The following is a 27,883-nucleotide window of genomic DNA, read 5'->3' on the forward strand; positions in this document are numbered from 1 at the left end:
GATGTAGCTTTAGTTCTAGCTTTAGTTCTACCTTTGGTTCTACCTTTAGTTCTAACTTTAGGTCTACCTTTGGTTCTACCTTTAGTTCTAGGTTTAGGTCTAGCTTTAGTTCTACCTTTGGTTCTACCTTTAGTTCTAACTTTAGGTCTACCTTTAGTTCTAGCTTTAGGTCTAGCTTTAGGTCTAGCTTTAGTTCTACCTTTAGTTCTACCTTTAGTTCTAGCTTTAGGTCTAGCTTTAGTTCTACCTTTGGTTCTACCTTTAGTTCTAGCTTTAGGTCTAGCTTTAGGTCTAGCTTTAGTTCTACCTTTAGTTCTAGCTTTAGGTCTAGCTTTAGTTCTACCTTTGGTTCTACCTTTAGTTCTAGCTTTAGGTCTAGCTTTAGTTCTACCTTTGGTTCTACCTTTAGTTCTAGCTTTAGGTCTACCTTTGGTTCTACCTTTAGTTCTAGCTTTAGGTCTAGCTTTAGTTCTACCTTTGGTTCTACCTTTAGTTCTACCTTTAGTTCTAGCTTTAGTTCTACCTTTGGTTCTACCTTTAGGTCTAGCCTTAGTTCTTTTCTAAGGTTGAGCTGCCTGATGGTGGTCATCCATCGCAGGAAGACCATACCTCGGGTTCATGTTTCCATATTCTCAGATGCTTCCTCCGCCCACGCTCACCTGGTCACAGTTTTCTTTTGTTCATGTCGACTTTTCACCCGTACACATCAGTGTAAAACTGCCTTTTGTATTTCACCATGTTAATGCATTAGATGTAATCAGTGAATATTACTTGTGTACTCTTTTTTTACACTTTGAATTTAAGCATGTGTCTTTCCTCAGACAGTGTTATTCAGCTCTTCTCTGACTGTCTCAGCCTGAGAAAAAATTGACTTTCAATCATGCAGATCACAAACACCTTCCTCGGTGTGCTTTGTGGCTTCTCGTTGGCAGCACCTGAAAAGATCTCTGTTCGATCAAAATGCAGCACTATGAAATGAAATTTGCTGGGAGCATCTTATCTGTGCATGCATTGTCTGACTTCTGCCTTTGGCTTGTTTTTGATCCTCACAGCTTGTTTGTCTGAGGGAAAGTCGCAGTGATGATTAAAAGAAAAACTCTGATTGTTAGTGGGAAACAAGACATGAACAGGCCTCTCTTGTATCAAGATCACACACTTTGTCAACACATCCATCCACCTGAACCACTTCACTTTAAAAGGAGAGCTGCACCTTATCAAACATATGCAGCAAAAACACATTTCGATGCAGCAGGCTGGATACGTGAAAAACTCCACACCATAAAGACTTTAAATGTCTCCATAGGAAGTTGAACTTTCTCAACTCTTGTTGTTGGATGTGTGACGACAACAAGCATGAAAAGCAAAATAAATCTGGGAGTGGGAAGCAAAAAGAACTTGTCTCTGCTGCAGGGCACACACTCCAGGCTACAGAGGGAAATGTGAGTATGGATTCATTCATATTTCTGATGCTGACGTCAGTGGTTGAGTTGGAAAAAACAGAGTCCATTCACCCACACAAAACTTTCATGATATAAAGGTTTCAGAACTCAGAGGAACAACTCTGAATAAAAACATCTCAGAAGCAAAGTATGAATAAAGTTAGAGGGAACAAATATGCATGCATCAATACAGGAATCATGGGGTGTACTTAGTTTTTCATAGACTGCATAGAAACTAAGTACACCCCATTATTCAATAATAAGATGATAAGAACTTGTGTTGTTTGCTGTAAGCCTCTTTTAACAGAATAGCTTCAGTTCTTTGAAGTACATTCAGGAATTTTCTGTTGCAGATTTACTGCTGTGCTCAGGATCATTGCCTTGTTAATGACCCAGTTTGGTCCAAGCTTTAGCTGTGGGACCGACAGCCTCACATATAGAAAACTCTAGAATACTTTGGTAAACAGATGAGGCCACTGAGTGACTGCAAGACGGTCAAACGATCATCACTGCACAGCTGATCTGATGTGTTTGGTTTACTCCAAACCTACTGCTGTACATTATGGACAGAATCTCAACAGTCCAAAGGACTTTATTACAGAAGTCTTGTTGTTTGTGCAGATGCAGCTTTACACACTCGGGCGCCCTGCTGGCACACCCTGGAGTTTCTCTGACCATTGCATGATCAGAACTTTGGATGAATTTTCTGCAATGTCCAATCCTTGGAAGATTATATATATATACATACATATACACACACACATATACACACACACACACACACACACACACATACACACACACACATATTCACACACACACACATATTCACACACACACACACACACACATATATATATATATATATATATATATATATACACACATATATATACATATATCCAATGGTACTAATGATTTTCTGCGTGTTTATCAACCCTCCGCTGATGGACTGTCATGCTGTCATGGCAGATGGCTGGCATTCCCTGAGCTTGGAGATTTCTTCCTGTTAAAAGGAAGGGTTTTGTTCTCACTGTCACCAATTGCTTCCTCAAAGAGGGTTCTTTGAATCCTGAGGTTTTCTCTGTATTATTGTAGGGTCCTTACAATATAAAGCATCTTTAAGCGATTTTTGTTGTGATTTGCTGCTATACAAATAAAACTGCAGTGAATTATTTAATTTTGGGACAACAGCCAGGCCGTTAGCTTCAGCTTCATCTAGCTAAATGCCCTTCCAGTAACGCACAGGAGTGTGAGAGACCACAAGCAGCCTCACTCCAGTGGTCTAAAACCGAGCACACTGAAAAAAAGGCCATGTTGGATTTACTTGATTCAATAGTGGACATTTGTTGCACACAAATGTTTTGCTTTGGCAGAAACTTAAACAACTGAGTTAAATCAACACAACTTTTTCATATTCAATAAACCTGTGCATTTTGTGTTCCTAAAACGCAATTGAAACATGTTTAGATGAAGTAAGTTGAGCTCTTGGAATATTTTAATCCTTCACAATTTTGTCATTTTATTTCAACACTATTCAATAACTTTTACCCCAGTACTACTTGGTCACTTAAATACTACATGTTGTCTTCATATTACATAATGTTCAACAAAGTCTAGATCCTGGTTACCATAAAAATTGAATGGATTTACAATGACTACCATTCTCCGGGTTGCAGGAGAGCTGGGAAATAACCCTGAAGTGATAGGTTACGAGGCAGGGTACACCCTGGACAGCTCACCAGTCTATCACATAGAAACAAACAACCACGTGCACTTACATTCACGGGTAATTTAGAATCACCAGTTAACCCTAACTCTAATAACTGCATGACTTTTAACTGTGGGAGGAAACCAGAATACCCAGAGAGAAACCAGTGCAAACTAGCCAGAATGTGGATTTGAACCCAGGACCTTCTTACTATAAAGCAACAGCACTAACCACCATGCCAACAATCTAGGAAGTACAGGAAAGCTATGATTTCCTGTATTTGATGCAGAATTTTTTTGTTTTTGTCCTTGACAGGTTAATCCACAATAAATAGCAATAGCATGCACGTGGTGTGTGTGTAGTTCTCTGCCTCTTATAACTCCACTGATTTTCCTGCAGTTTGAAATCTCATGTGATCTTGTGAATTTCATGAGTTCAGCAACTAACCACTCTTACTAGATTATATCATGTCATCTCAACAAGAACAAATTAAGTTGTTGAATTTCATACAGATCCTACATGATTTAATTACGTTCATAGAAACATGAAATTATTGTGTTCAAATTACAAGGTAGACTTTTTTAATGTAACAACCACCCAATTTACTTTTTTTGGTATACCAAAAAAAGTAGAGGTGGCTGCTTGACTTGACTGAGATGGATGCCTTCCTCAAACCACGATCCAAAGAGTGCGAGACTGAAATCCCGTGCAGTGTCGCGGGATTTAACATTGCTATATTATTGACTTACTTCACTTGAACATGATATGAACAATTTAATCTACCCTCTCTGCATATCATGTAGTTTCTACACTATATAGTTACACTTAACTTTAAAGCATGAGGCAATTGTGTTAAATACACCCAAGATGCTTATGTAAATCCAAGAGCTGGCCAATCCCTTTTTTTCAGTGCAGAGTCCTCGCAGAGATGTAGAAGAGCAGCCCGTCCACACACACGCACTCAGACTCCATCTACTACAGTTTTGTTTTGTAAACTCTGTGACTGGAGGGCTTTTCTGTGGGCTTTTCTTTTGTGAGCATTTCATGAATAAAAATGAACTTTTCTCACTGTTTTCATGTCAGAGACAGAAAATGGAAAAGTCTCACTAAAAACTGCTGCTGCAACAACGTCTGTGTGTTTCTGAAGTGGCAGCCTTTGTGTGTGTTGTTGTTGGCCCTTACTGCTGCTGCCATTGTTGGAGGTTTTGCTGAAAGCACATGTGGCAGCAAAACAAGAAAGAGACAAATTATGATGTGTACTCCACTGCTTATCTGAGGGGCTGCTGTGATACAGGACCTACAAACGCTTGGAAGCACCAGTAGATGGTCAGAGGTGGGAGCCACGTGTGATGGAAAACAGCAGAAAAGGAAAGACACTTACTGCAACATGCATACATACTTCTGAAAATAGCTCATGTGGACATACTTGATCAACACCATTAATTTATTTACAGAAATCACAAATGCCTTGCTAACCATTTCAGTTAATCCGAGAATAACAAAAACTAGAGCTAGCTGAAAAAAGGCTATTTGGTTTTTGAGAAGCAAGCTCCAACAAATCCAAACGGCCCTCCAACCAGCATATTGTGGTGTCACAGGCCAGTTTCTGCTCTTTCCAGTTCATTAAACGAAGTCTTTTTGCTCAGAGACATCCCTGCATGTAGTTGGTAGAAACTCTTTTTCATAAGCAAAAACTAAATTGGACTAAAACTTCTGTGGACATAATAAAGTGCACAGCTTCAGCCAAGATAATTGTCTTCAGTTTTCTGCTCTGCACACTGTTTAGTGTATAAAATTGTTTTGCCAGCATCTTTGTCACACTGAACCACCTGTTGCTCTGAATATTACTAGTTTTTCTGTTGTGAAGATTTCCCAGGAAAAATGGATCGGCTCGCTCCGTCCTCCTGCTCAACCAGGTGTTTTTGGCAGCTGGTGATTGAGAAAATAAGAACCAAAGACCAGTTTAGTTGAACACCAAATATCTGCAATGTGTGACTAAACCCTTTGATTTTGTTTGACTGTTGGTCCCTGTTGTCTATGTAAATGGATTGCAGTTATATTTATCTTTAGCAAAACTCAACGAATGCTTTTCATTCACTCACAAATGCACAAACCGTGCGAGGTACTTGGCCACCATTTCGGCCTAGCTGGGGGTTTGGTGTGCTGTAGGTCTCACTCCACCATCTATTTTCACTTTAAGATGCATAATCCTGATCACGAGATGACCTAAGTTGACTTGTGAAAGAGGTGGTATTGGCAATAATTAATAATACTCTGTAAGCATTACTTTTTTAAGCGCGATGTACCAAACCGCACAAAATAACATATGAAAAGTTCATGTTTGCCATACGCCATACATACATCATGCATGCATATTATGCCCTTATTTGTTTCAAGTTATACAGTTTCTGTGAAATTTGCATAAGCAACAGGCTCAGTCTCTGAGGTCCCATCCCTTACACACTCTTTGTAAATACAGATATTAATTTAAAAAAAAAAAAAAAACAGTTTGTGCTGGTGAAAAAAAATTTTTATGCACATCAGTGAAAAATGGTCTGCATGCTGAACCGTTTTTACCAACAATAACAACAACTAAAGATAGTTATAGAGCCTTGGTAGTATATAGAGTCCTGCTGATGCTTCATCCAACACACCCTACTTTAACACGCAGTGCGTCTGCAGCTGTCTACAACCTGCTGCTCCTGACACTCACCCCCACAGTTTTTGTGGTTTCAGTTCAGTATGTTGCTCCTCTCTCTCTCTGGCTACGTCCACACGTACACGGGTATTTTTGAAAACTGAGATTTTCCGTTTTCGTTTTTAAAAAATCATCCCGTCCACACGTAAAGGCAGAAATGAAGGAAAACGCTGCTAGGAACATGCCAAAGCAACAGGTGGCGATATATTCCTAACCGTGTAGAAATGTTGGCCAATCAGAAGTCTAGAAGCCTCGGTGGGAAATAGTAAACAAGGATGGGGCATAGAAGCAGAACCGAGTTGTATGTGTGGAGGGACAGTAACTGTGTGTGTATATGTAAACAGTTAAACACTGCAGAGAGTACAATTAACAGTATTAGTATTGTGGAAATTCATTTCACCGAAACAATAACGTGGCGCACAGTGTGACGTCAAAAAAGGCGCACACCTTTGACGCTGCGTTTTCTGCGTTTTCTCCGTTCTTCTCATCCACACGTAAATGCAAAAATGGAGTTTTCAAAAATATCCACCCTGGCCGGAGTTTTTAAAAATCTCAGTTTTCAGTGACCGAAAACGCCGTTTATGCGTGGACGAAAGGTGTAAACGCATAGAAAAATCTGCGTTTTCAAAAATACCTGGGTACGTGTGGACGTAGCCTCTGTCTCTTCAGCATTCCTACAAACTCTCACCTCAGTCACCTTTAACTCCTCCTCCCTCCTGTTCTTTCCTCTGCCTGCTGTCAGTCCCATTCTGAGAGGAAGCAGGAAACTGCAGAAAAGCTGCTGCTGGAAACAAACATCGGTGACAGAGCTGAAGTAATGAGCTTTGAATGGAAAATGGCTACATTTACATAGACTAAGCATTGAAACAGAACTTTATTCTGTAGAACTGACGCAGTTTATTGATCCTAAATTGAGACCAACAGCCAATTTAGAGTTCTCTGTCTTCTGGTTTCTCGCTCCGTGTTCTATGGTTGCTCTGTCTCCCTTGTCGGGTGTATACCCTTGTCAAGTCCACGTGTCTGTGTTATGTTTCCTATTTTACTTTGAAAGTCAATGTCTTATGTTAATGTGTCTGGTTTTGCTTCCCTTCCCTCTTTAGCCCTGATTTGTCCCAGCTGTGTTTTCCTCCTGTCACCCATTCACTGATTGCTCCCTCAGCCAGCGAACATGATTGTCTGGACTGTGGGAGGAAGCTGGAGCAGCTAAGGAAACCTACACAGCAAAAGTTGTAAATATGAATTTAAGTTAACCATTAGTGAAATGTTAAGGATAACATGTCCTATAAATGTAATGAATACGGCCTACAGTTACTGATTCTGCAACTTTATAAAAGAGCGTTATCACGATGTGGCATGCTGTCCTGCTGGAAGCAGGAAGAAGATGGTGCACTGCAATCATAAAGGGATGGATGTGGTAAGCAGCAACACTGAGAAAGGCTGTGGGGTTTAAATGATGCTCAGCTGCTGCTGATGGGCACAAGACTGTCAAGAAAACCACCTCCTCATCACGTCATTGATACAAGGCAGGCTGGATCCATGCGTCCATGTTCACACCAAATCCTGACTGTGTGCTGTGTTCAGAGATGCTCTTCTGCATATCTTGCCTACAGTGAGTGGTTATTTGAGTTACTGTTGCCATCTTGTCAGCTCTCCTCTTCCCCGACTTAACAAGGCATTTTCTGCTCCCCCTGGATGTTCTGGGTCATTCTCTGTAAACCCTAGAGGTGGTCCCTGTAGATCAGCAGCATAGATTATTCTAAGTGCTGACAAGCTTTTGTGATAACTTTGGTTTTACTGGATGATTTCCATGTGAGATGTGCAAGGGAATAAAGTTCTGACAGAAGAACGAGATTATCCTGATGGGCTTCAGAGCTGGTTGATGGGGTTGTTTCCTGCATGTAGTTTCTTCACACACAGCAGCTTTTTATTTTCTCCTAATATCCTCAGACATCAGAATAAAGCAACAGTCCAAGCTGGTGGCAGGGGAGGCAACACTGTGTACAGCTCCCAGTCACAATTCATCCAATAGGAATGTCTCACTGGCTACAGTGGTCATAATCTCTGTGACATATAAAGCTTTCAGTCACTGACAGGAAACTATGGTTGGAGATTTGAAAATGATTCTAAATAAATTGTGTTATAGAAACAGACTAAAGTTAATTGAAAGTGTGGTGGATGTAAAGAGCAACACGATGACTTTGTGCCACAAACCAAACAATCACCAGGTGGGAACATGCTGTACCTGAGCTCACACCTATGCCTCAAGGAAACATGGAGCTGTTTATGGGGAATGGTTAGACCTCTATAAAGAATACAGTCAGTTTCATTTATGCTCCTGCTTGTGAATGTCAAGACGTTAAAGCTGAGCTAAAAAGCCCTCAGCAGCCTGACGATGATGACAATATCTGCAGCCGTACGTGCATTGAGTGATTAAACGGACCTGGGGATAATTTCACCTGCAACAACATCGGTGAAAATCTGAGTGTTTGGTACCGAAAGACACCACAGGGATGGAGATATCATATGAGAGATTGTCTGTGGATGGAGAATTCAATCACTGTAGGTTACATTTCGGTTTTTCACTTTAATTTGAATGAATGAGTTCAGCTTTTGCTGAAACGGCATCCTCTGTCAGCTTCATGTCATGAGCCATCGCTTCATAACTCAGTTTTACCATTTGAAGCAGTATTGAAAATGCACATTCTAGACGTGACAGATTTCATTGATGCTTCATGCTTGTGCATTATTGGCTGTATCTCGTATCATTTAGGTGAGTTTATTTTCTTACAAAACTCTGTTTTAGCAACCAGAGAGTGGACCGCCATGGCCTTCGCCTTCAGCTGTCACCTTTCATTCAGGGTGGAGCACGTGTGATGGACCATGTCATCACTTTTATGCATATTTTTTTCATTGTTAAGCTGTGCAAACCTGAGTACCTGAGCAGAGTTTATTAAGGTGTGCATAATTATGTTAGGCGGTTTTGTTTTCTTGGGACAAAAAAGAGAGAGATTTAATGACTTTCGGAGGGATGCAGCACTCTTACAACTACAAAGATGCTGGCGAGTCATCACAGAACCATTACATTCTTCTGCAAACAGTCAGCAGGTTGCAAGAAACAAGTTGTTAGAAAAAACAAAATGCACACAAATGAACGGCCAAAGATTTGAAAGGAAGGTGCAGGCGGTGTACTGGTTTGGACCGGTGCTATTCAAGGTGGACCAGTCGTACCTTTTCAGGCTGAAGATGGACTCAAAATCAACTCCCGAACAGACTTCCAGGTTTTAGAAAGAAATGTTTTCATCTTTCATTATCATCATCACCTTTATTTACAAAGCACTTTAAAACAAACCAAAGTGCTATACATTGGAACCACAAAATAAAATTACATGAGATATAAATAAAGACCAAACAAAAGAAAATTAAAATAATTAATTAAATAATTAATTCAATTAAAAGAGAAACTAAGTCTCAATGAGGTTAAAAGCCAAAGAATAAAAGTGGGTTTTAAGATGTGATTTAAAAGTGGACAGTGAAGGGGCCTCTCTAACGTGCAAGGCCAAATTATTCCATAATTTAGGGGCCACAATAGAGAAGGCTAGGGACAGGGCCTTCTCTATTGTGGCCCCTAAATTATGGAATAATTTAAGCTTCCTCCTGGATCTCGGTACCTCCAGGAGCAGCTGGTCAGCTGACCTGAGAGACCGACAGGGTGTGTGGTGATGAAGAAACTCAGAGAGGTAAGGAGGGGCAAGACTGTAAAGGCATTTGAATTTTATAACATGAAAATTTTAAAATGAACTCTAAAACACACAGGCAGCCAGTGCAGAGAGGCTAGCACATGGGTCATATAGTCTCTTTTACGAGTTCCTGTTAGGAGTCGTGCAGCTGCATTTTGAACCAGCTGCAGACGTTTGAGCAACGACTGACTGATCCCCGCACAAAGTGAGTTACAGTAGTCCAGGCGGGAAGAAATAAAAGCATGGATCACTGTTTAAAGGTGCTGCCTTGAAAGAAAAGATTTTACTCTTGCCAGTCGCCTTAAATGATAAAAACTGGACTTCACCACTGCTCTGATTTGGTTGTCCAATTTAAAATCACTGTTCAACTTAAAACCAAGGTCGGTAACAACAGGTTTAAAATAGACTTCCAGGGATCCCAAATCAACAGAGGAGGACTCACAGGGACCACTGGGACCAAACACCAACATTTCTGTTTTCTTTTCATTAAAATGTAAAACGTTTAGAGCCAACCAAGCTTTAATGTCATCTAGACATGTCAAGAGAGGTTTTATAGAGATGCCATCCTTGTGCTTTAGTGGCAAATAAATTTGGCAGTCATTGGCATAACAATGAAATTAGAGCCAATAGATACAGTAAAAAGAGCAGTGGCCCTAAAATTGAGCCCTGTGGGACGCCGCATGACATAGAAGCAGAGGATGATTCGGAAGGCTGACAGAGAAAGTTCTATTGGCAAATAAGACCTAAACATATTAAGTGCAGTGCCACCAATACCCACTACATCATTTAATCGAGAAATTAGAATATTGTGGTCTACTGTGTCAAAGGCAGCAGTTAGGTCAAGAAAGACAAGAACAACATGGTTACCAGAATCACATGCCAGAAGGATGTCATTAAAAACCCTTAATAATGCAGATTCTTTGCTATGAAGTGTTTTAAAACCTGACTGAAAGTTTTAGTCTTAAGGCCGTTGACGGGAGACCGGTCCACCTACCACTGACCTCAAGGATGCCATTATCATCTAGAAAATATTTCAGTTAACTAAAAACAATTTTCTCTAAAACCTTGGAAAGTAAAGGCAGCTTAGAGATAGGCCTATAATTGGCTAAAACTGTGTGATCAAGGCCAGGTTTCTTAAGCAGTGGCTGCACTACTGCATGTTTTAAATCTGCAGGAACCACACCAGAAGACACAATGCTGTTAATAATGTCAAGGACATGCTGTCCTATACTAGGAAAAATTTCTTTAAAGAAGGCTCAGATTTAGCCTTGGGCTGCCTGGTTTTTAAAGGAGCCACAGAGTCCATGATTGTTTGACAGCAAGAATAAAACCAGGAATTAAGCTCTTCTGTGTCAGAGGAGACCAAGTCAGAAGGGCCGCTGAGCTGATTAAAAGCAGCAGAAAACTGGGTGGCAGTGGAGGGGTTAATAACCCAACGGCACCGAGCAGCAGCGCCAGATTTAACTGCAGTAAAACCAACGTTGAATAACACAGGCATATGATCTGAGAGTCCATAGTCACAAATCTCCAAGTTAGTGACAGGCAGACCATATGACAAAACAAGGTCCAGTGTGTGTCCGTGCTCATGTGTAGGGTTTTTTACCAGGCTAAAAGAGTCAATAAGGCTTAAAAAGTCCTTTACCAGTGGCTTATCAGGACAACATACATGTATATTAAAGTCTTCAACAATAAGAACACAATCATAGTTGGGCATAATCCCAGCTAAAAAAAATCAGAAAAGTCGTTTATGAAGTTCTTATTGTATTTTGGGGTGCGATAGATGACAGTGCAGAAAACCGCATTTGTGCGACTCAATTTAAACGAGGTAAGTTTGAAGCTGGAGAACGAAGGCTGTAGAAAACACTCCTTACATTTGTAATCCTTTTTGTAAACAGTCGCTGTGCCTCCACCTCTGACTGACGTCCGTGGCGAGTTTAAAAAAAAGCAACAATCCATTGGTAAAAGTTCAGATAGAGCACTGGACTCACCAACACTCAGCCACGTCTCAGTCACACACAGAAAATCCAGATCACGGGAACTGGAAAAGTCCCGAAGAGTAAAAGTTTTGTTTAAAAGTGATCTGGCGTTCACCAGGCCAATCCTGGCAGGAGCTGGAGCTGGCGCTCGGCATTCAGGAGGTCCAGAAACCCGACGCAGCGATCTCCGGTTTCGATAATGTTGACGGCGGAGGTTTAGCCTGGGAGGGCATGGGCAGCGAGGCCGAGGAGCATCATCATCAAAGCCGACCACAATCACCAAACAGGCATCAACAGGATCCAGGAAACGCCAAGACACAAACAAACAAACAAAGCTTCGTTTACCCCGGCGACGATGCCACTTTTGCTGGGAAAGTAGTGTTGGAACCCGGTACAGGTTACCCGGGATTTCCGATGCAAATGGGGGCAGGGGTTGCTGCCCACCAGCTCCAAAGGACACAATATTTTGGACCACAGGTTTGAGATCCAGTGTCTGGCAATCATACCTCAGCAGAGACTTTGTTTCATGGATGACACAAATTAGAAATAATATAAACAGGAACAAACTTGGCAGTGACAGACGAGCAGCGACACACACCGCCGCCATTTTGACGCCAGTGTGTGTGGCTGCTTCTTCTTCTTTCAAGAAGACAATGATTTTTATGCGGGACGACGCCCAATCGCACAGAAGCACTCCAAATAATGAAAGAATAATAACTTGGTCCCTTCCTCACCTCACCTGTGAGCCCTTTTTGAACGAGAGACTTATGGTGAAAGAAGAACATCAGAGCTCTGTGAGCAGCGTCTGAGGCTGCTGCACAAAAAGCTGATGAAGAAACTGACAGACTGCATGACTGGAAGGCTGAAAAGATGTGTGTGGCTGTGTGCACAGAGATTTTCTCCTACAAAAACCAAACCCTCACTCTTCCTTTTTTTAAATGTTCAGGTTTGACTTTAATTAATATCTTGGATTGACCTGGAGCACTGTAGTAGTTCAGTAATAAAACGAATGCTCAAAAATGCAGCTTCCTAATAGTTGTGTGTAAATGGAGTGAGAGAACCCATTCGGGTAGAGTTTGTTCTCCGCTCTGGATGCCTCCTCCCGAGTAAACGGCTCAGAGAGTGGGTGAATGGGATGAAATCCTACCATGCATTTACATTAAGGATTCTCTGAGTGCAGCTCTGTGTGTTACACAGTAATGTCAGTGTTGTTAATGATAATGTGAGATATTGTTTCTTCTTCTTTCGATTTTTGACAGCTGTGTGCAGCAGATAAAGTTTAGAACAGAAGTCTTATGGAGCACACTTTAAAATAAAACAAGTGGTTGTTTCCGTGAGCAGACTGGTGGCAGGTGGAGACTGCGCAAACTGCCTCCCTCAACAGCACCCCAGTGGCGGCGCTGATGATGATGCAGGGTGGCAAGTGAAGCAGGAAAGCGATGAGGCTGCTGTATTATATCCCAGAGGAGAACGTGAGGGAGGTCAGTGCAGATTCAACACTGATTTTCATGACTGGGTGGGAGGCACATAGCGGTCTGAAAATACCTGCAGCTTAAAAAGGAGCTGAATTCTCCAGAGAAGAAGACGGCCAGCAGAGTTTTAATGAAGTCATCTCCGCAAACTTTTCCTGGCAGAAGCTGTCTGACCTCTGACCTCTGTGGAATTTTTGGCACTAAAGCCCAAGTAAAAATGTTTTATGCTGGCAAAAAAGAGAAGCTCTACATAAACAGTTTAGGGTTTGATGCTTTCCTTCAGGGCACGCTGAGAATATTTTAAAAATAATTGGTTTGAATTAAACTTTGTACAATAAACTTAATGAGGACCGTACAGCTCAAAATAACACTCAAAAGAATTCAAACAAAAACATTTTTCGTGATTTAGCTTCTTCTAAACCTTTTATACCCCAGCTGTATCCAGCCTCTGCCACAGTGAAGGTCACTAGACTTGTAGTCAAGACCGCCTAAACCAAGACAATACCAAGACCAGAGGGTATCGAGACCAAGACAAGACCAAGACCAAGACAGACTGAGTCGAGACCAAGACTGAGTCAAGACCAAGACAAAGTCGAGACCAAGACAAAGTCGAGACGAGACGAGACCAAGGCCGAGACAAAAAAGTTTTTAAAAGGAGGGTAATTTGTCAGTTACAGAGAAGTGTTGGGCTCACGCATGCAAGATACAGTGGGCTACCACTGGGTCTAATGTTTGGCGTGAATTTTGCTGGAAAAGCATTATGAGATTTTTCATTACCCCTGCTCAACAAAGATATCGAGGAATCGGTGATAAATGTTTGAGATGTGGGGGAGACGGAGCTAACCATTTCCACATCTTTTGGGACTGTAAAGTTATTCGCCAGTATTGGTCTCTAATCCATGATCATTTACAAAATGTTTTTTCATTTGTTTTTCCTTCAACTTTTGAGACCATATTTTTGTGCAATGTACCAGTGGATAAACTGAATTCCAACGACAGAAGACTCCTGTATATCCTTCTGGCCGCAAGTAAAAAGCCTCTTACGAGAAGATGGCTTAAGCCTGAACCACCAGCAATAGAAGACTGGATACATTCTGTACAAGAGATCTATACGATGGAAAAAGTGTCATTTTCTCTTAAACTTCAGAGGGATACCTTCTACGGAATATGGTCTAAATGGACAGACTATGTTAAGCATATGAGGTGTGATTTTGTATATGATGTTACAACCCTGAGTACTACGTAAACCTACCTGCCCTGCTGCCTCCTAACCCTAGTTTTTTTGTTTGTTTGTTTTTTTCTTCTTCTTCTTTTCTTTTCTTTTCTCTTCTTTTTCTGTCTTCTTTATTTTTCAATTATAAGTTAAAATGTGACAGCAAAGAAAGTGTAAAAAGGCAAACTACTGTTATGTTCAACAGCTGTCCCAATAAAAGAGATAATAATAAAATTAAAAAAAAGTTTTTAAACTGCAGCCAGATGCTGCTTCGTTTACGGGTGTCAGACATATTTATGTGTTTTTGCGATGCATTCGCACAGCCCTCCTCACCTCCCTCACTTACTGAGAGGACAGACGCGCTCCACTTGACTGTCGCGTCTCTCACCCTCTCTGTTTTTCACATAATGATATTATCCTATATCCTTGCATGTGATTGGCCACAATATATCTTTCTCTCTTGGCTCTTGGCGAAGGTGGTCGCACTTTTCTCCTCTCCTCCTTCCCCTTATCTTCCCTGCTTAGCCTCTTGTGTCCTTGTCCTGTCTCGTGTGTATTATTTTCCCTCGAACAGTCTCTCACTGTCGTTCTCTCCCTGATAACGACTGTGTGATGACTATTCTTCCCATCCCATAAGGACACCTGGGTTGGCTAGCAGACTGTTTACTTAGCCTGATAGGGCGAAGGACACTGTCTCAGCTGAACTATGGACACGCACACACATACACTTACACTGATAAGCATTCACACATCCCCCCTCCCCTTCCAATGCCTTCGATGCTTGTTGCCTCCTGGGAACACGAGGCGGGTCTGGGCCCAGGCTGGGTTGCCTGGGATTGCTCCTTATCCCTTACCAAACCCTGTTGCTGGTCACGTGCTCTATAATGTTGTACTGTGGACATTTATGTACTTTCTGTGCAGAGGAGTTTTTTTGTTTCCTGTTCTCATGCTGTCCTCCTGTAGCCCAGCATGAGTAGAGGTCTCTTTTTTTCCTCTTGTACTTTCCCATTGTAAGTATACATTTCAGTGTTTTTTCTGTAATGCAACCGTTCTCTGACTTGTATCCCCCCATGTGATGTCTGTGTCGTGTGTGTAAGGTCGGGGGGCGGGTTCATTCCACTGCAGGGCAACCTGCCACTGCATGTGGCGAATAAAATTTGAACTTGAACTTGAATATGGAGGGATTGGAGCATAGCTGAGCCACTATGTGAGAGCTGAGCAGCGAAAGGAAATTAAGTGAGGAGCCTCACTCATCCCCGTATTTATCATTCTTCATGCAGACAGTTTAAGTAAGAAAGCACAAGAGACTGCCATCAGTATTTACTGGGTTCTTGATTTAGTCATGATCCACCTCTCTGCCGAGCTTTATGAAAGTTAGCCTGGTACAGTTCAGATGGTCATCCTGTTGGAGTTTGTAAACTCTCCCAAAGTTTCCGTATGAGTGTCAGGGAACTGGGTCTGAGCAACCCAGGGTTCATGAGCAATTGTGGACTTATATTATATTATATTATATTATAGTGCGTGTGCGTGCATGCGCAGCTGTGACAGGCACGTTCAGGCCTGGTGGGTGTGGACGTGCCAGGTGGGTGGCCACACACCTGGAGCAGATCAAGCCTCGTCAGGCAGCTACTTAATAGTGTAGCTGAGCGCTCCTTGATGCTGTATTGTTGCGTGAGACTCTGCATCAGTCTTCTAGCTCAGTTCAGGCTACGTTCACACTGCAGGTGTTAATGCTCAATTCCGATTTTTTGATCAAATCCGATTTTTTGTCTGCTTGTTCACACTACAAATAAAATGCGACAGCAAACGTGCTCTAGTGTGAACGCTCAAAGCGGCCCGCATGCGCAAAAGAAGATGTCACACACAACGCGCTCTGTTTAGACCCAGACCAAACAGTATTGTTTGACTGATGGCCCTTAATATAAAGACTTCGGACTTTACGTGTCCCAATTTTTGCTTTAAGTTATTTTGTTATTTACATAATAATGTAAATAACCTAATAATTATCCTTATTGCTGTTTTAGAGAGGAGCGGTGCTTCAAAGGATAGTTGCAGATTCCTGTCAGAATCTGCAGATTATACAGTACAAATAAAATGTTCACGTTTCTCCAACGTTGTCTTCCCAACAGTTTCACTGACATCTACGCTGGATGGCCAGGAAGCGTTCGCGATGTCTTATCGGGCGCTTCTCCGGAGCTGATAATTGGCGTCTGTCTTGTGTCAGTGACGTAAAAGACGGATTTAATGCAACATGACCATTCAAACAGCAGTCGCTTTCGAAAACATCGGATATGTATCGGATTCAGTACCACATACGAAAGTGACCCAGGTCGGATTTGTGCCGTTCACACTGTCATACCATGATCGGATATGGGTCGCATAGGGTAAAAAAAAAAAATCGGATTTGATGCGCTTTCGCCTGCAGTGTGAACGTAGCCTAAGTGTGTGCCTGCTGGAATTAAGTGTCTTGATGGCTGCCTCTTTTATTTCCCCTCAGGAGGAGCGTGGAACACAAGAGGGCAGCACAGGGTGTGCGGACACAGAGGAGCGGAGAGCATGGAGCACAGACTTATTGAGAAGAAAACAGCACGGGAGTAGAGGGAGTGTACGGGGATTTATTGTTGTGTAATATTTACTTCACTGTAAATAGACACACTGCTTTCATTGCACCACGTCCTGCATTTGGGTCCAATTTCCTCACATCCCTACGGTCTGCCATCACACACCGTGACAATGAGGACAACTTCAGTCAGAAACCTGCTGTTAACAGTTACCTTTTTCTCACCTGCAATCATGGTCTTTCTCAAACCTCAGTCACAGAAAGCAAAGACCTTCCAAATACTCGTCTGGTGCAGATCTTGATACGGTTTACTTCTTTTACCAGCCCGTCGACACCACTATTACTTTAAACTATGTGACAGCAGCTCATGTAGTTTGCTGATGTTGCTCCTGCTCTTCTTCATCACAGGTTTTCAGGCAGGTTTATTTTCTTTGTGCTCGTATCATCAGTGTTCAAACACTTCTTTCTTTGTTTGCAGCACGTCATGTTCGTCCTCCATCATTCACACACAGGATGGACTCCATATGGAAACATGTTGGAAAAAACTCCATATGGAAAAAGTAAATATGGCTGCCCTGCACTGTATCCTGACCTCAGCCACATTTGGTCTTACTCGTGATAGTCTTACTAAGAGGCTTTAAACACAAGAAGTAAACATCATCAAACTCTCTCTTTTCTACAGAATATAATTATTTTCCATAACTTTATACATATCTTGAACCAAATCCTTGAGACTTTCAATACTTCACTCTTATTCATGAGTTTCATCCTTTTCTTGCTCGATGTCTACTGAGTCCTGAGAAAGTCTATATTTCTTCTATTGTCTTCAATTTATTTTTATATTTATTTTTAATGCTGCAAGTCGAGTCAGTGCAGTGATGGTCCCAGCCTCATTCATGATTTGCTTCAGGCTTGTATCCTCTACAGCAGCCACACATCAGCGCTGACACTGGAAACAAGTGTTCCAGTTCCTCTTACCCACCTTGCGCATCATTTTGCTCAATTCTGCAGCTGTCAATCAGCTTTCAGTTGCAGTGTTTCAAGTTGTTAATGCACTGCAGAACTACACAGCTGAAACAAGCTACAACAGAAAATTAGATTGTATGTAATTACACTTGTTTCTTTACCCCTTCGTGTCCAAGTTTAACTAAAACATGTAGTAAAGTTGCCATGAGTTTGGCATGTGGCATGTTTTTCACTCACTAGCCAAAGGGGAAAGGTAAACTAAGCTAGAAAGTAGCTAGATGTCTGTTTTGTGTTATTATGTGGCAGCAATATGGTAAAGCTGTGGGGTTTGGGCTGCTTCAGACAGACATGAAAAAAGATTAGGGTTAAAGAAAGAACAGAGTTTGGTTTGAAATGAGTACTTCATTAAATTTAGAGGAAGCGTGAAGGCTGACCCATCCATCCACCCCGACTTCCTTGCTATAGCAAATAACAGTCATCTTTGTGGCTTTGCAGTGATGTCACCTGACTTCCTCATTTCCTTTCTCCTTAATTAAAACAATGGGTAGATGACACTTCCAATCATTTGTGAGAATTGCCTTAGCAGCCAATACATACAGGACTTTTTCAGTAGTTTTACTCTGCATGTGCACCTGTGTGGGTAACTGTGGGCTTTCATTCACAGTGGGCATTTCTTTACATAAAACAATTCATATAAAACCTCACTGCTCTGTGAGATGAGCCTCAACTTCTGAAAATAAATCGATGTAAATTCTGGAAAGCACTGGAAAGCTCTGTATAGCTAAATAATTGCTCTTTTCTTGTCATTTTTAGACCTCCAAATTGATGAAGCAAAACTGATATAAGTTATTTTGTGTTTCTTTTAGATGGTGACACTGACAAGAGCCAGAGTTCCACCAGAAAGTTCAATGCAACCTGCCAGGCTGATGACTGTAATTCCCTCACATCGGATTGATCTGCAGCCTAATCTCAAAGAAAATATTGTCAAAAAGCACACCATCCTTTTGTTATTCTGGAGTTGTCACTCAACTGTCACATGAAAATGAAAGTCAAGCCGGCTGCTGGGGTAAAGGGACAAAAATAAAAGCTTTCATGTAATGACTTCTCTGTGTTTAACATCAAAGGTTTCATAAGAAACTTCAGCTTAAAAAAAAGAAAACACTTACAGAATAAAGTTACATTGAAACCAAGCACACCATTGTTTTTCTTGTGACATTACCAATAAGTTTGATGTGTCACATGGCCCTCTTCCTATTGAAAAAACAAAAGTTGTATCCAAGATGGCCGACTTCTAAATGGCCACCATGGTCACCACCCATCTTGAGGAGTTTGCCCCCTCACATATACTAATGTGCCACAAACAGGACTTTAATATCACCAACCATTCCCATGTTATTACGGTGTATCCATATAAATAGCCCACCCTCTATATCATTTCACATCATGGGCTTAGGTTGTACTGCAATTTTCTACTAACAGCTGCTGTTTCAAAATGAACCACAGCTAATAGAACTACAACAAGATTCAGAAAGTGCTTGTGGAGTAAGCAGAGGAGGATCCAAATCCAGGATGTTAAGTGAGCCATTCATTGGCTGTTTTCAAAGTAAAAACAAACAAACAAAAAAACGTAACCCAAGAAAACGTGACGAGCAGACAGATACCACAGGGAACACAGACAAGGAATCTAACACTGATGGAGGCATTTTAGGGCTATTTATACACAAAGGAGTGGTTAGGACTGTTTATACACAGAAGGGTAGTTGGCACTATTTATACACAGACGCGTTGTTAGCAGTATTTATACACAGAGGAGCGGTTAGGACTATTTATGCACAGAGGAGCAGTTAGGACTATTTATGCACAGAGAAGTGGCTGGGACTATTTATACACAGAAGGGTAGTTGGCACTATTTATACACAGACGCGTTGTTAGCAGTATTCATACACAGAGGGGTAGTTAGCACTATTTATGCACAGAGGAGTGGTTAGGACTATTTATGCACAGAGGAGCAGTTAGGACTATTTATGCACAGAGGAGCGGTTAGGACTATTTATGCACAGAGAAGTGGCTGGGACTATTTATACACAGAGGAGCGGTTAGGACTAGGAGGAACACACTGAAAAACTCAGAGGGAGCCCAAACTAACACGAAACATGGTGCAACACTGAAACTCATCAGCAGAATAATCAAAAACTCAAAGATGTCACAGGAAATTGCATTGTAGTAGAACAAATAAATCAAAGCAGGAGCACAGACATCAAATAAACAGAAATAAATTTCAAACACCTGAAGTAAGAAAACCTCAACAGAAACCCAAATTTAAATATACTCACGACAAATTAAAAAACTGAATATCCTGAAATGTATGCGCTCTGACAGCCAGAGCAGAGAGGTAGACCATGGATGGACAAACTCGTTCATAGCCCAGTTATCCAAATCTGACCCCCCTAATTCTGAGCTCTGTGTGGATGAGCAGTTAGTAGTTTTGAGAGGCAGGTGCAGTTTCAGGAATTTAAAACAGCCAGTTATGGCTCTGGCGGGGCAGTGATACAAAAACCAGACCATTTCAGAATATCTGTCATAGAGCAGACACTGAAGACAACATCTCTAAGGTGTCTTTGTCCTGGGCAGATGAGCTCTCATTTATCAGTCAGTCAGCATTTCATAGCTGAAATTAATTCCAGAGCCAATTCCAGATGTTTGCATCAATGGGGATCTTCCTAAACTTTTGGTTTCTGTGTTGGCTTGTTTAAAGCATCACACAGATTAAATGTAAGCACAGCATTAATCAAAGTAGGCCAAGATGTTTGCTTTAGTCTCTCCACAGGTCACCGCTACAAGCAGCTTTGCAACCCACCGATGTCTGAACAGAGCCACACAGAAAATGGAAATAATGTTCTTGTCTTCACCATGTTTTTCCTGACTGGGCTGTATGAGCCATTTGTTTTCTTTTGATATTAATAGTTCCAGCTGCCCGACACAAAGTTGGGGGCTGCATTAATCTCCAGAAAATGTGAATCAGTTTACTGACACTATAATAAGCCTGAAATAATTCATCTCATCAAAGCTAAGTATATTAGCCCAGCTCACAGCAGTGCCATGAGGGATTTCTCTAAAGCAGTTTATCTTTTCGGTCTACTCAAAATGTGTCTAAAAGAACAACATCCAAATACAAAAACGACCAAAAATCAATACAGCGACGTTTGGTCAATGATGTGGTTTTTAAATTCAGTTTTCCAGCTGCTCTGTGTGTGTGTGTGTGTGTGTGTGTGTGTGTGTGTGTGTGTGTGTGTGTGTGTGTGTGTGTGTGTCTGTGTGTGTGTGTGTGTGCGCGCGCGATTGCCCTCTGATGTATTTCTTATCTTGGGTGAACATAATGAATTAACTCTGCCCACTGATAAGACAGTAGGCGGGTTTGGGATTGATGTGTTTGCAGTTAATGTACGATGCCTTTGCGCTCCTGTAGATGTGAAGATATGGGCGGGGTGAGAAAAGGCTTTCCCACATTTATTGTAGTGCTGATAATATCAGTCCCCCTCATGAAGGAACGGATGGATTCAGCTGTAATGAGCTGAATTAGTTGACTTGCACAATATGACAAGACTGACACAGACGTGCAGGAAGAAGTTAAGGAGACTTTAATACTGCAAATTTCTGACTTTGGGGTGCATGACGGTCTATTTTCTCTCACCTGATTTAATCATCGTCAGCATTAGCATCACGTGTCCAAAAGTATGCTCGTCATCTACATTACAGCCATGTGTGAGACTAACATAAGGAATAAAAGGCAAAGATAGAAAAGAGACTCTACAGTCCATTTAATTCAAACTTTGGGTTGCTTGTACAGATGTGAGTATGGTAATCGCATCCTGGCATGGACAAAACAACTACATCAAGACCAGATGAACTCCAGAGAAGTTCTCTTACGGTGGGAATGTGATCTGACCTTGATATGACCAAGAACATGCCTGTTACGTAGGCTTTACATTCTGAGATGTGGCGACGTACCTGAGATGTCTAAAGGTCAGCACGGGCTAGAGACTAGCCCTGACACATCTAACACATCAAAAACGTTTTTGGTTCTCTTGGATTTTTCACTTTGATTTGACCAGATTAAATGAGCCAGGGGTGTAAAAACGCCCTAAGGTGTGCCTCTGTGAGTCCCTTTTACTAAAGGCTCCTGACCTTACTGCAGCAAAATGAGCAGCTGCATCTCCTCCCACATAAAGATCAAGTTACAAAGACCGCAGTGTTTCCAACAGACCGAAAGTCTGACTGTGGTGGTGGAGAGCAGGCTCCCTTCAGTGCACACTTTCCTCATTGAATTAGTAAATACTTTGTGATAAATAACAGTCCAATGTGATTAGCTGATTCTGAGGTGATTCTCTCATCCGTGTTGTGCACATAAACCTCTTCTCATCTGCTCCAGCTCCTGTTCAGACCGACCCTGCAGAGCAGAACCAGGCCTGAAATCAGCCGCTCCAGTCCGACCGTGAGAGAAGATCCTCTCCATGGAAGCAGCTTATTTATATCAGGGACCACAACAACAGCAACCTGAGCACCGTGCCGGCTGCTTGCTAGAAAACATGAAGGGCCTGATGAGGCTGATGAGTAGAGCTTGAAGTTGGTTGGGTTGACATGATGATTCTGGCTTTTAAACATTTTAATATAAATTCTTTTGTTAGTTTAATTCCTTTTTTTTGGCATATTCAGACAACCTCCTAATTTCTCTGTGGTATGTGGAAGCTCAACATTTGAGCCGTCTGTGTTTTCACATTTTGCAAACTCGACTGGAACCCCTGCAAAATGGAAAAAAGTCTTTTATGGCTTTTAGTACAAGACGCAGGATTTGAATATGTAAATGTAATGTAATAAAATACAGCAGCAACCAGACAAAAGTTAAACTTCATAAACGAGTTTCAGCCTTAAACTACCAAGCGCTTCACAAACCAACAGCAGAGTTTAGAAGTCACTGCTCTGACCAGCAGGAAGCAGGAAGTTGTGATATCTGCTGTCAGTGTGTGCATCCGAGTGTTTCAGGGACAAACCCCCACAGGGGAGGTCTAACTCTGCCTTTAGCTGATGAGGATGAAAACTCTGTATTTATTCTCCACATTGATTGGAGTGTCTCTCACAGTAACAGTTGAATGGAAGCTTTGTCCTCGTTTTTTCCTAAACCACGGGCTCGGGGACATTTTGGTTATCTATCATTTGTTCTAACAAGCTGTTTATTTATATCATTGTTCAAATTGCACACATCTGTGCTTCACAGCCCTGCAGATCATTAGTGTTTTTCATGTTTCAGGGCCACACTGTAATTGTCCTCCTCCTCCTGTGTCAGGAGCTGATTCAGGAGGCAGGGACTGCACTAACCCTGAGTTCATCGAGGCTCAGGCCTGCAGCCGGACTTCTGGAAAATGGCATGTTCACTTATTAAACTCCTTCATGAAAAACATGTCTGTGTGTTTGCACAGTATTCTGGCTTGGTTCCACTGTAATTCATTACTCCTCTCTGGTGGAAAGGCAAACAAAAAAAAATTGGCTATAATTTTGTGTTGATTTATTTACTTATTTGTTTTTCCTTTTTATGAAACTAGATTTATAGTATGACTACAAACAAAAATGAGCAGAGGGAGCACAAATTCTTAACCTTTATATCAGCTTGCAACACCAGTCCTGCTGAACACGCATTGCTCCCAGAGACAAAGTCATTAGTCTGAGCTCAGTGGGATCTCAGACCAAGTCTGAGGCCAGTCACTGTCACGTCTCAGTTTTAACAACCACAGTTCAGATCCAGAGTAAGGCAAATCAAGTTGAGCGGAAGTTAAATGTGATTAGAAAAATGCAAAGTCGAAAGAGATCTGAGACATTGCCAAATCAAGTTTCACTCAACTGAAACAAATCTGAGTCGTGTACGAGCAAACTGGAAACTCATCCATCCACATGAGCTCGTTTCTACTCCTTATAAAACCACTTTGTACACCTCCAGTTAAGACAGCATCAGGAAGATGAAAAGGAAACACCCATCAGCTTCGATTACAGAAACACAAACTCAGTGAAAGCAGCATGTGGTCTGAAGTATGCATGAGATACACACATTTCTGTCACCTGTCAACCTTCACAGTGACTCCAGGTAAAGTCTTACTGAGAAGAGAAAAAGTTAACATTAAGTACTTCAGAGCTGCCGGAGTGTGATCTGAATGTTTTTGTCCAGTCAAATCTCCAAAGAACAAAACAAACCTTGTCTCAGGCTCTGTCAGCTCTGTCAGTGGTTCTGCTGTCAATGCTAACAGCTCTACTCACGGTTGACTGACTGCACTCAGCACAGACAGTTCACGGAAAATAAAAGACTTCCAGGTGGCGCATAGAATCAGGCTTTTAATGTGGAAAACCTCCAGGAAGTGTCGGTTCTGACTGATGGCTGGAAAAACAGGAAGTAAAAACTTTTCTTTTCAAGAGAAACTCAGCATGGTGAGTATGACCAGACTCTGATTGCATTAGAGTGATGAAGGACATTAAACTGGACTTTCCATCAGCACTGATTATTATCAGCATATGCTCTGGAGACACAGCAGGGACTCCCAGCTCTGCCACTCCTTCACCGAGTGTGCACACCTGATCTGAACTGCTGCCGGTTGGGCTTTAATAATTCAGCCTTCCCCTCCTCCTGACCTCTCCTCCATCTGTGAAGATAAAGCTTGTGTAAAGGGATTACTCATTTCGGCTGGCGCAGGCCCTGCGCCGAGCCTCCCTCGTGACCAAGCTGTTTACCGAGGCCTCCAAAGCTGCCGAGAACGGGAGGTGTGGGTGCAAAAAGCATCACGTCCGAATCGATCCCACCTAAACATAACTACAGAGGCTTTATCTCCCCCAAGATTCACAAATCACAGGAGGCTATTAACTCACTTTGCTCCTGCGTGACTTCACAGCTTTGTTTTCTTTGTGGTCCAGAGAAATTCTCCATGGCACAACGTGACACTCATTCACTCATCCACTCATCATCCAGCGGTCACCTGTCTCTTGGTGTGCTCGCTGACTTCCCCCGGCATGTCATGGGCACTCTTGATGAGCGTGCGGGCGATGTGGTAGTAGTATACAGAGATGATGGCCAGAGGGATGAGGAAGTAAACCAGGAAGATCATCACTGAGTGGATCTTAGGATGCATCTGATTGGACAGCGGGTAGGGCACGCAGTTCACAAAGGTAACATTTGTGTTGTCCCTGTGACCCTGAGAGGAAACAAGGAGAGGAAATTAGGAAAGGAGAGAGGACAAAGAGGGGGGGGCAGAATGAAAACCAGAAACTCGTTTCCAACAGCATGGACGCAGCAGGTACACAAACTAAATGTTTCCTATGACAGAGGAAACGCAGCATGTTAATATTCTATAAATCGCTCAGAAACAACGATCCTGGTTGTTTTGTGTCACCCTGCGTGAGATTGCCCTAATACGTTTCTTACATCAGCGAGCAGAGACATTTCATCAGCTCTCGTCATCCACCATCCCAGCGTGAAAACACAGCAGATCGATGCCCAGCCTGTGGCCACTGGGGCAAGGGGGGAGTGTGAAGACGTGTTCGGGTAAAGGAGGGGAACATGGACTGTAAAGTGAAACGTTTACCACAGCGTTTTACACTCCAATGACATTGCACATTTCTCTCCAGAGGGTCTGATGCTGAGGCCAGTGCAGAATTTTCTAATACTTGTATCACTAGTACTTCAATAGCTGGGACCACATCCTCAGTAACGATAAGCGATGAAGGCTGAGGAACTATGAACTGGTGCTGCGGTTTGGGGAAGGTCTTGTACTAACGAGAAGTGAAAGAAGGAAAATGAGAAGAGTAGAAGAGAAGGAAAAAGGGGGGGGAGGCATGAATATATATATAGTCTGAGGCCAGAAGAGGCGTGAATGAGGCGTGGTCCCGCTCCTGAAATTGGTGATGATAGGTGGTGGTTCAGGAGCATTCAGACCCGCACTAGCAGACACAGAGATCTCTACCCACAAGCCATCAGGCTTTTGAACTGCTGACATTCTGCACACACTATTACACACTCACTACAACTACTGGACTCTACACACACTGTCACTTTAACCACTTTAAAATCCTCACTGCGCAAGTTTTTTTGCACAAAATGTAAATACCAAATAACTGTCTTAAATTCTCTTAATATTTTATAGTTTTGTATTTTGTTATTTGTTGTTGTAGTTGTAGTTGTTGTTGTCTTGTTGTTTTCTTCTTAATGTAACTGCACACTTTCTATATGTTCATGTAAAGCTGAGGAGAATGAGCCAAAGAATTTCATTACGGGTAAATGTGGCTACACTGTTTATCTGTATACGACAATAAAACTTGAAACTTATAATACTAGTACTGTTTGCAGGAGTTGATGTACGTTATGGTACCTGCATGGAGACAACTTGAGAGAAAATAGCCTCAGGAACAGCCAGCAGGACGGAAAGCAACCAGATAGAAACAGCTTTCAGACACGTCCAGAAGACAGCGCTGGATGTCTGGATGTCCATGGGGTTTACTATGGCCTTATACCTGCAAGGGATGGAGGAAAATGTCAGTAAAACGTTTATGGAATAAAACAACAAGAACATGATAAAACACTTTACATGTACCAAGGTAACAAAACCAGTTAACTTATTTAAAATCTTATGTGAAAGAAAAACATTTACAGCCCAGTTCACAGTTCAAAACGGGCACAAGCTGCTCTTCATTGTGGACACTGATGAAACATCAGGGTAACAGCAGCAAACTTAAAGTCTTACACTTTCTCCACAAGTAGCTCGCTCCCTCACTGCTCCTCTCCAGTCTTTTCATTCTTCCCATTTTCAGCTACCTGATTCCTCACACCTTCCAAACTCCCCTCATTCCAATGATTCAGTAATTGTCCATGTAATTGTAACATGCCCAGCCATCCAGCTAAGGATATCGCACAAAGTTGATTCTGTTCATCTGGACGTAGCATTTTCAGCGGGAGAAACATTTTGTCTCTCATCCAAGTGACTTCTTCAGTCTCAAGACTGCAGAACACAACATTTTTCAGTCGTTTGTAGATTTATGTTTAGCATCAATAACTTTTAGATTTGTTTTCTGTGTGATTTTCAGTCCATCACATCATTGTGGACGAATTCAAGCTCACTTTTCTGCAGCATTATGTTAAAACACATCTAAACACTCCAGATCAGCAAACTGCAAAAACATTTACAACTGTACTCATGCCTGTTAAGGATCAACTAACCAAATGCATTAACAGGTATTTGCTCCCTCCTTACAGTAAGGGTTTCTTTGTCTACACAGACGACTGAAAACTGTTTTCACATAGCTGTATGTCTCAGTCTCTGCACACAGGGATGAAGAAACATGGAGATTTGCTTTTGTAGTCATAACAGCTAAAATATTCATACTTTAAGGCTTGTTTGAAGGGTGGGAATTTATTTAAATGACTGTAAACATCAACTAAATAATTCAGGGGTTAACTCTGTTTGCTGTGTAGCTGCTGGTTGGAGGAATGATGTCAAATGTTTAAGTTGGTGTTCATTTTATCCAACTTCCACAGGACAATGTGAGACATCTGCAGGCGTTTTCATTGGCTTCTGGTGTCTGACAGCATTATCTCAATCATAATAACATACTCCTGGCTCTCTGTTATCATGTACCTGCTGCAGCTTCGGCGTCCTTTCCTCTCTGATCAGCTGCCAGGTTTTGCCTCCCTGCCTGTTTCTTGACTTTCTCCTGCCCTTTTGCTCCACTCACTTCTGATTCCTGCCACTCTCACACTGACTGAAGCTCATCCACTCACTTTGCCCCTCGGCCATTTCTACCTGTTTGTAAAAGTAGTTTCAACTTCCTATCTGCTGCTGTCATGCATTTGATGACTGCACTGCACGGACAGATTAACATCCCAGTGAAACTGGAAGATAATAATGTGCTCTCACGTTAAGAGAGATGCACCTCATCTGAACAATGGAATGAACTCTTATCAGTCTAAGATGCAAATAATATAATTTGACCTACAGTTCACTTCTAAATATTTACAACCCTCAGATAGATATATTGAGATATAGATATATAGATATATATTAGGGCTGCTCAATTAATCAAA

General features: G+C 41.9%; 1 protein-coding gene across 1 annotated transcript in view; it reads right to left on the minus strand.

Moving 5' to 3' along the window:
* nmbr (neuromedin B receptor) overlaps positions 1 to 27,883 on the minus strand; it is an 87,143-nt gene that overhangs the window by 18,527 nt on the left and 40,733 nt on the right. Inside the window, exons 2-3 of the mRNA XM_006793576.3 lie at positions 26,175 to 26,316; positions 24,786 to 25,001 (exon numbers count right to left, since the gene is read on the minus strand). Coding sequence (XP_006793639.2) covers positions 24,786 to 25,001; positions 26,175 to 26,316 — 358 coding nt within the window. The remainder of the gene's footprint in view (positions 1 to 24,785; positions 25,002 to 26,174; positions 26,317 to 27,883) is intronic.

The sequence above is a fragment of the Neolamprologus brichardi genome, chromosome 15, assembly GCF_056152115.1.
Source record: "Neolamprologus brichardi isolate AB-2024 chromosome 15, ASM5615211v1, whole genome shotgun sequence".
Classification (NCBI taxonomy): domain Eukaryota; kingdom Metazoa; phylum Chordata; class Actinopteri; order Cichliformes; family Cichlidae; genus Neolamprologus; species Neolamprologus brichardi.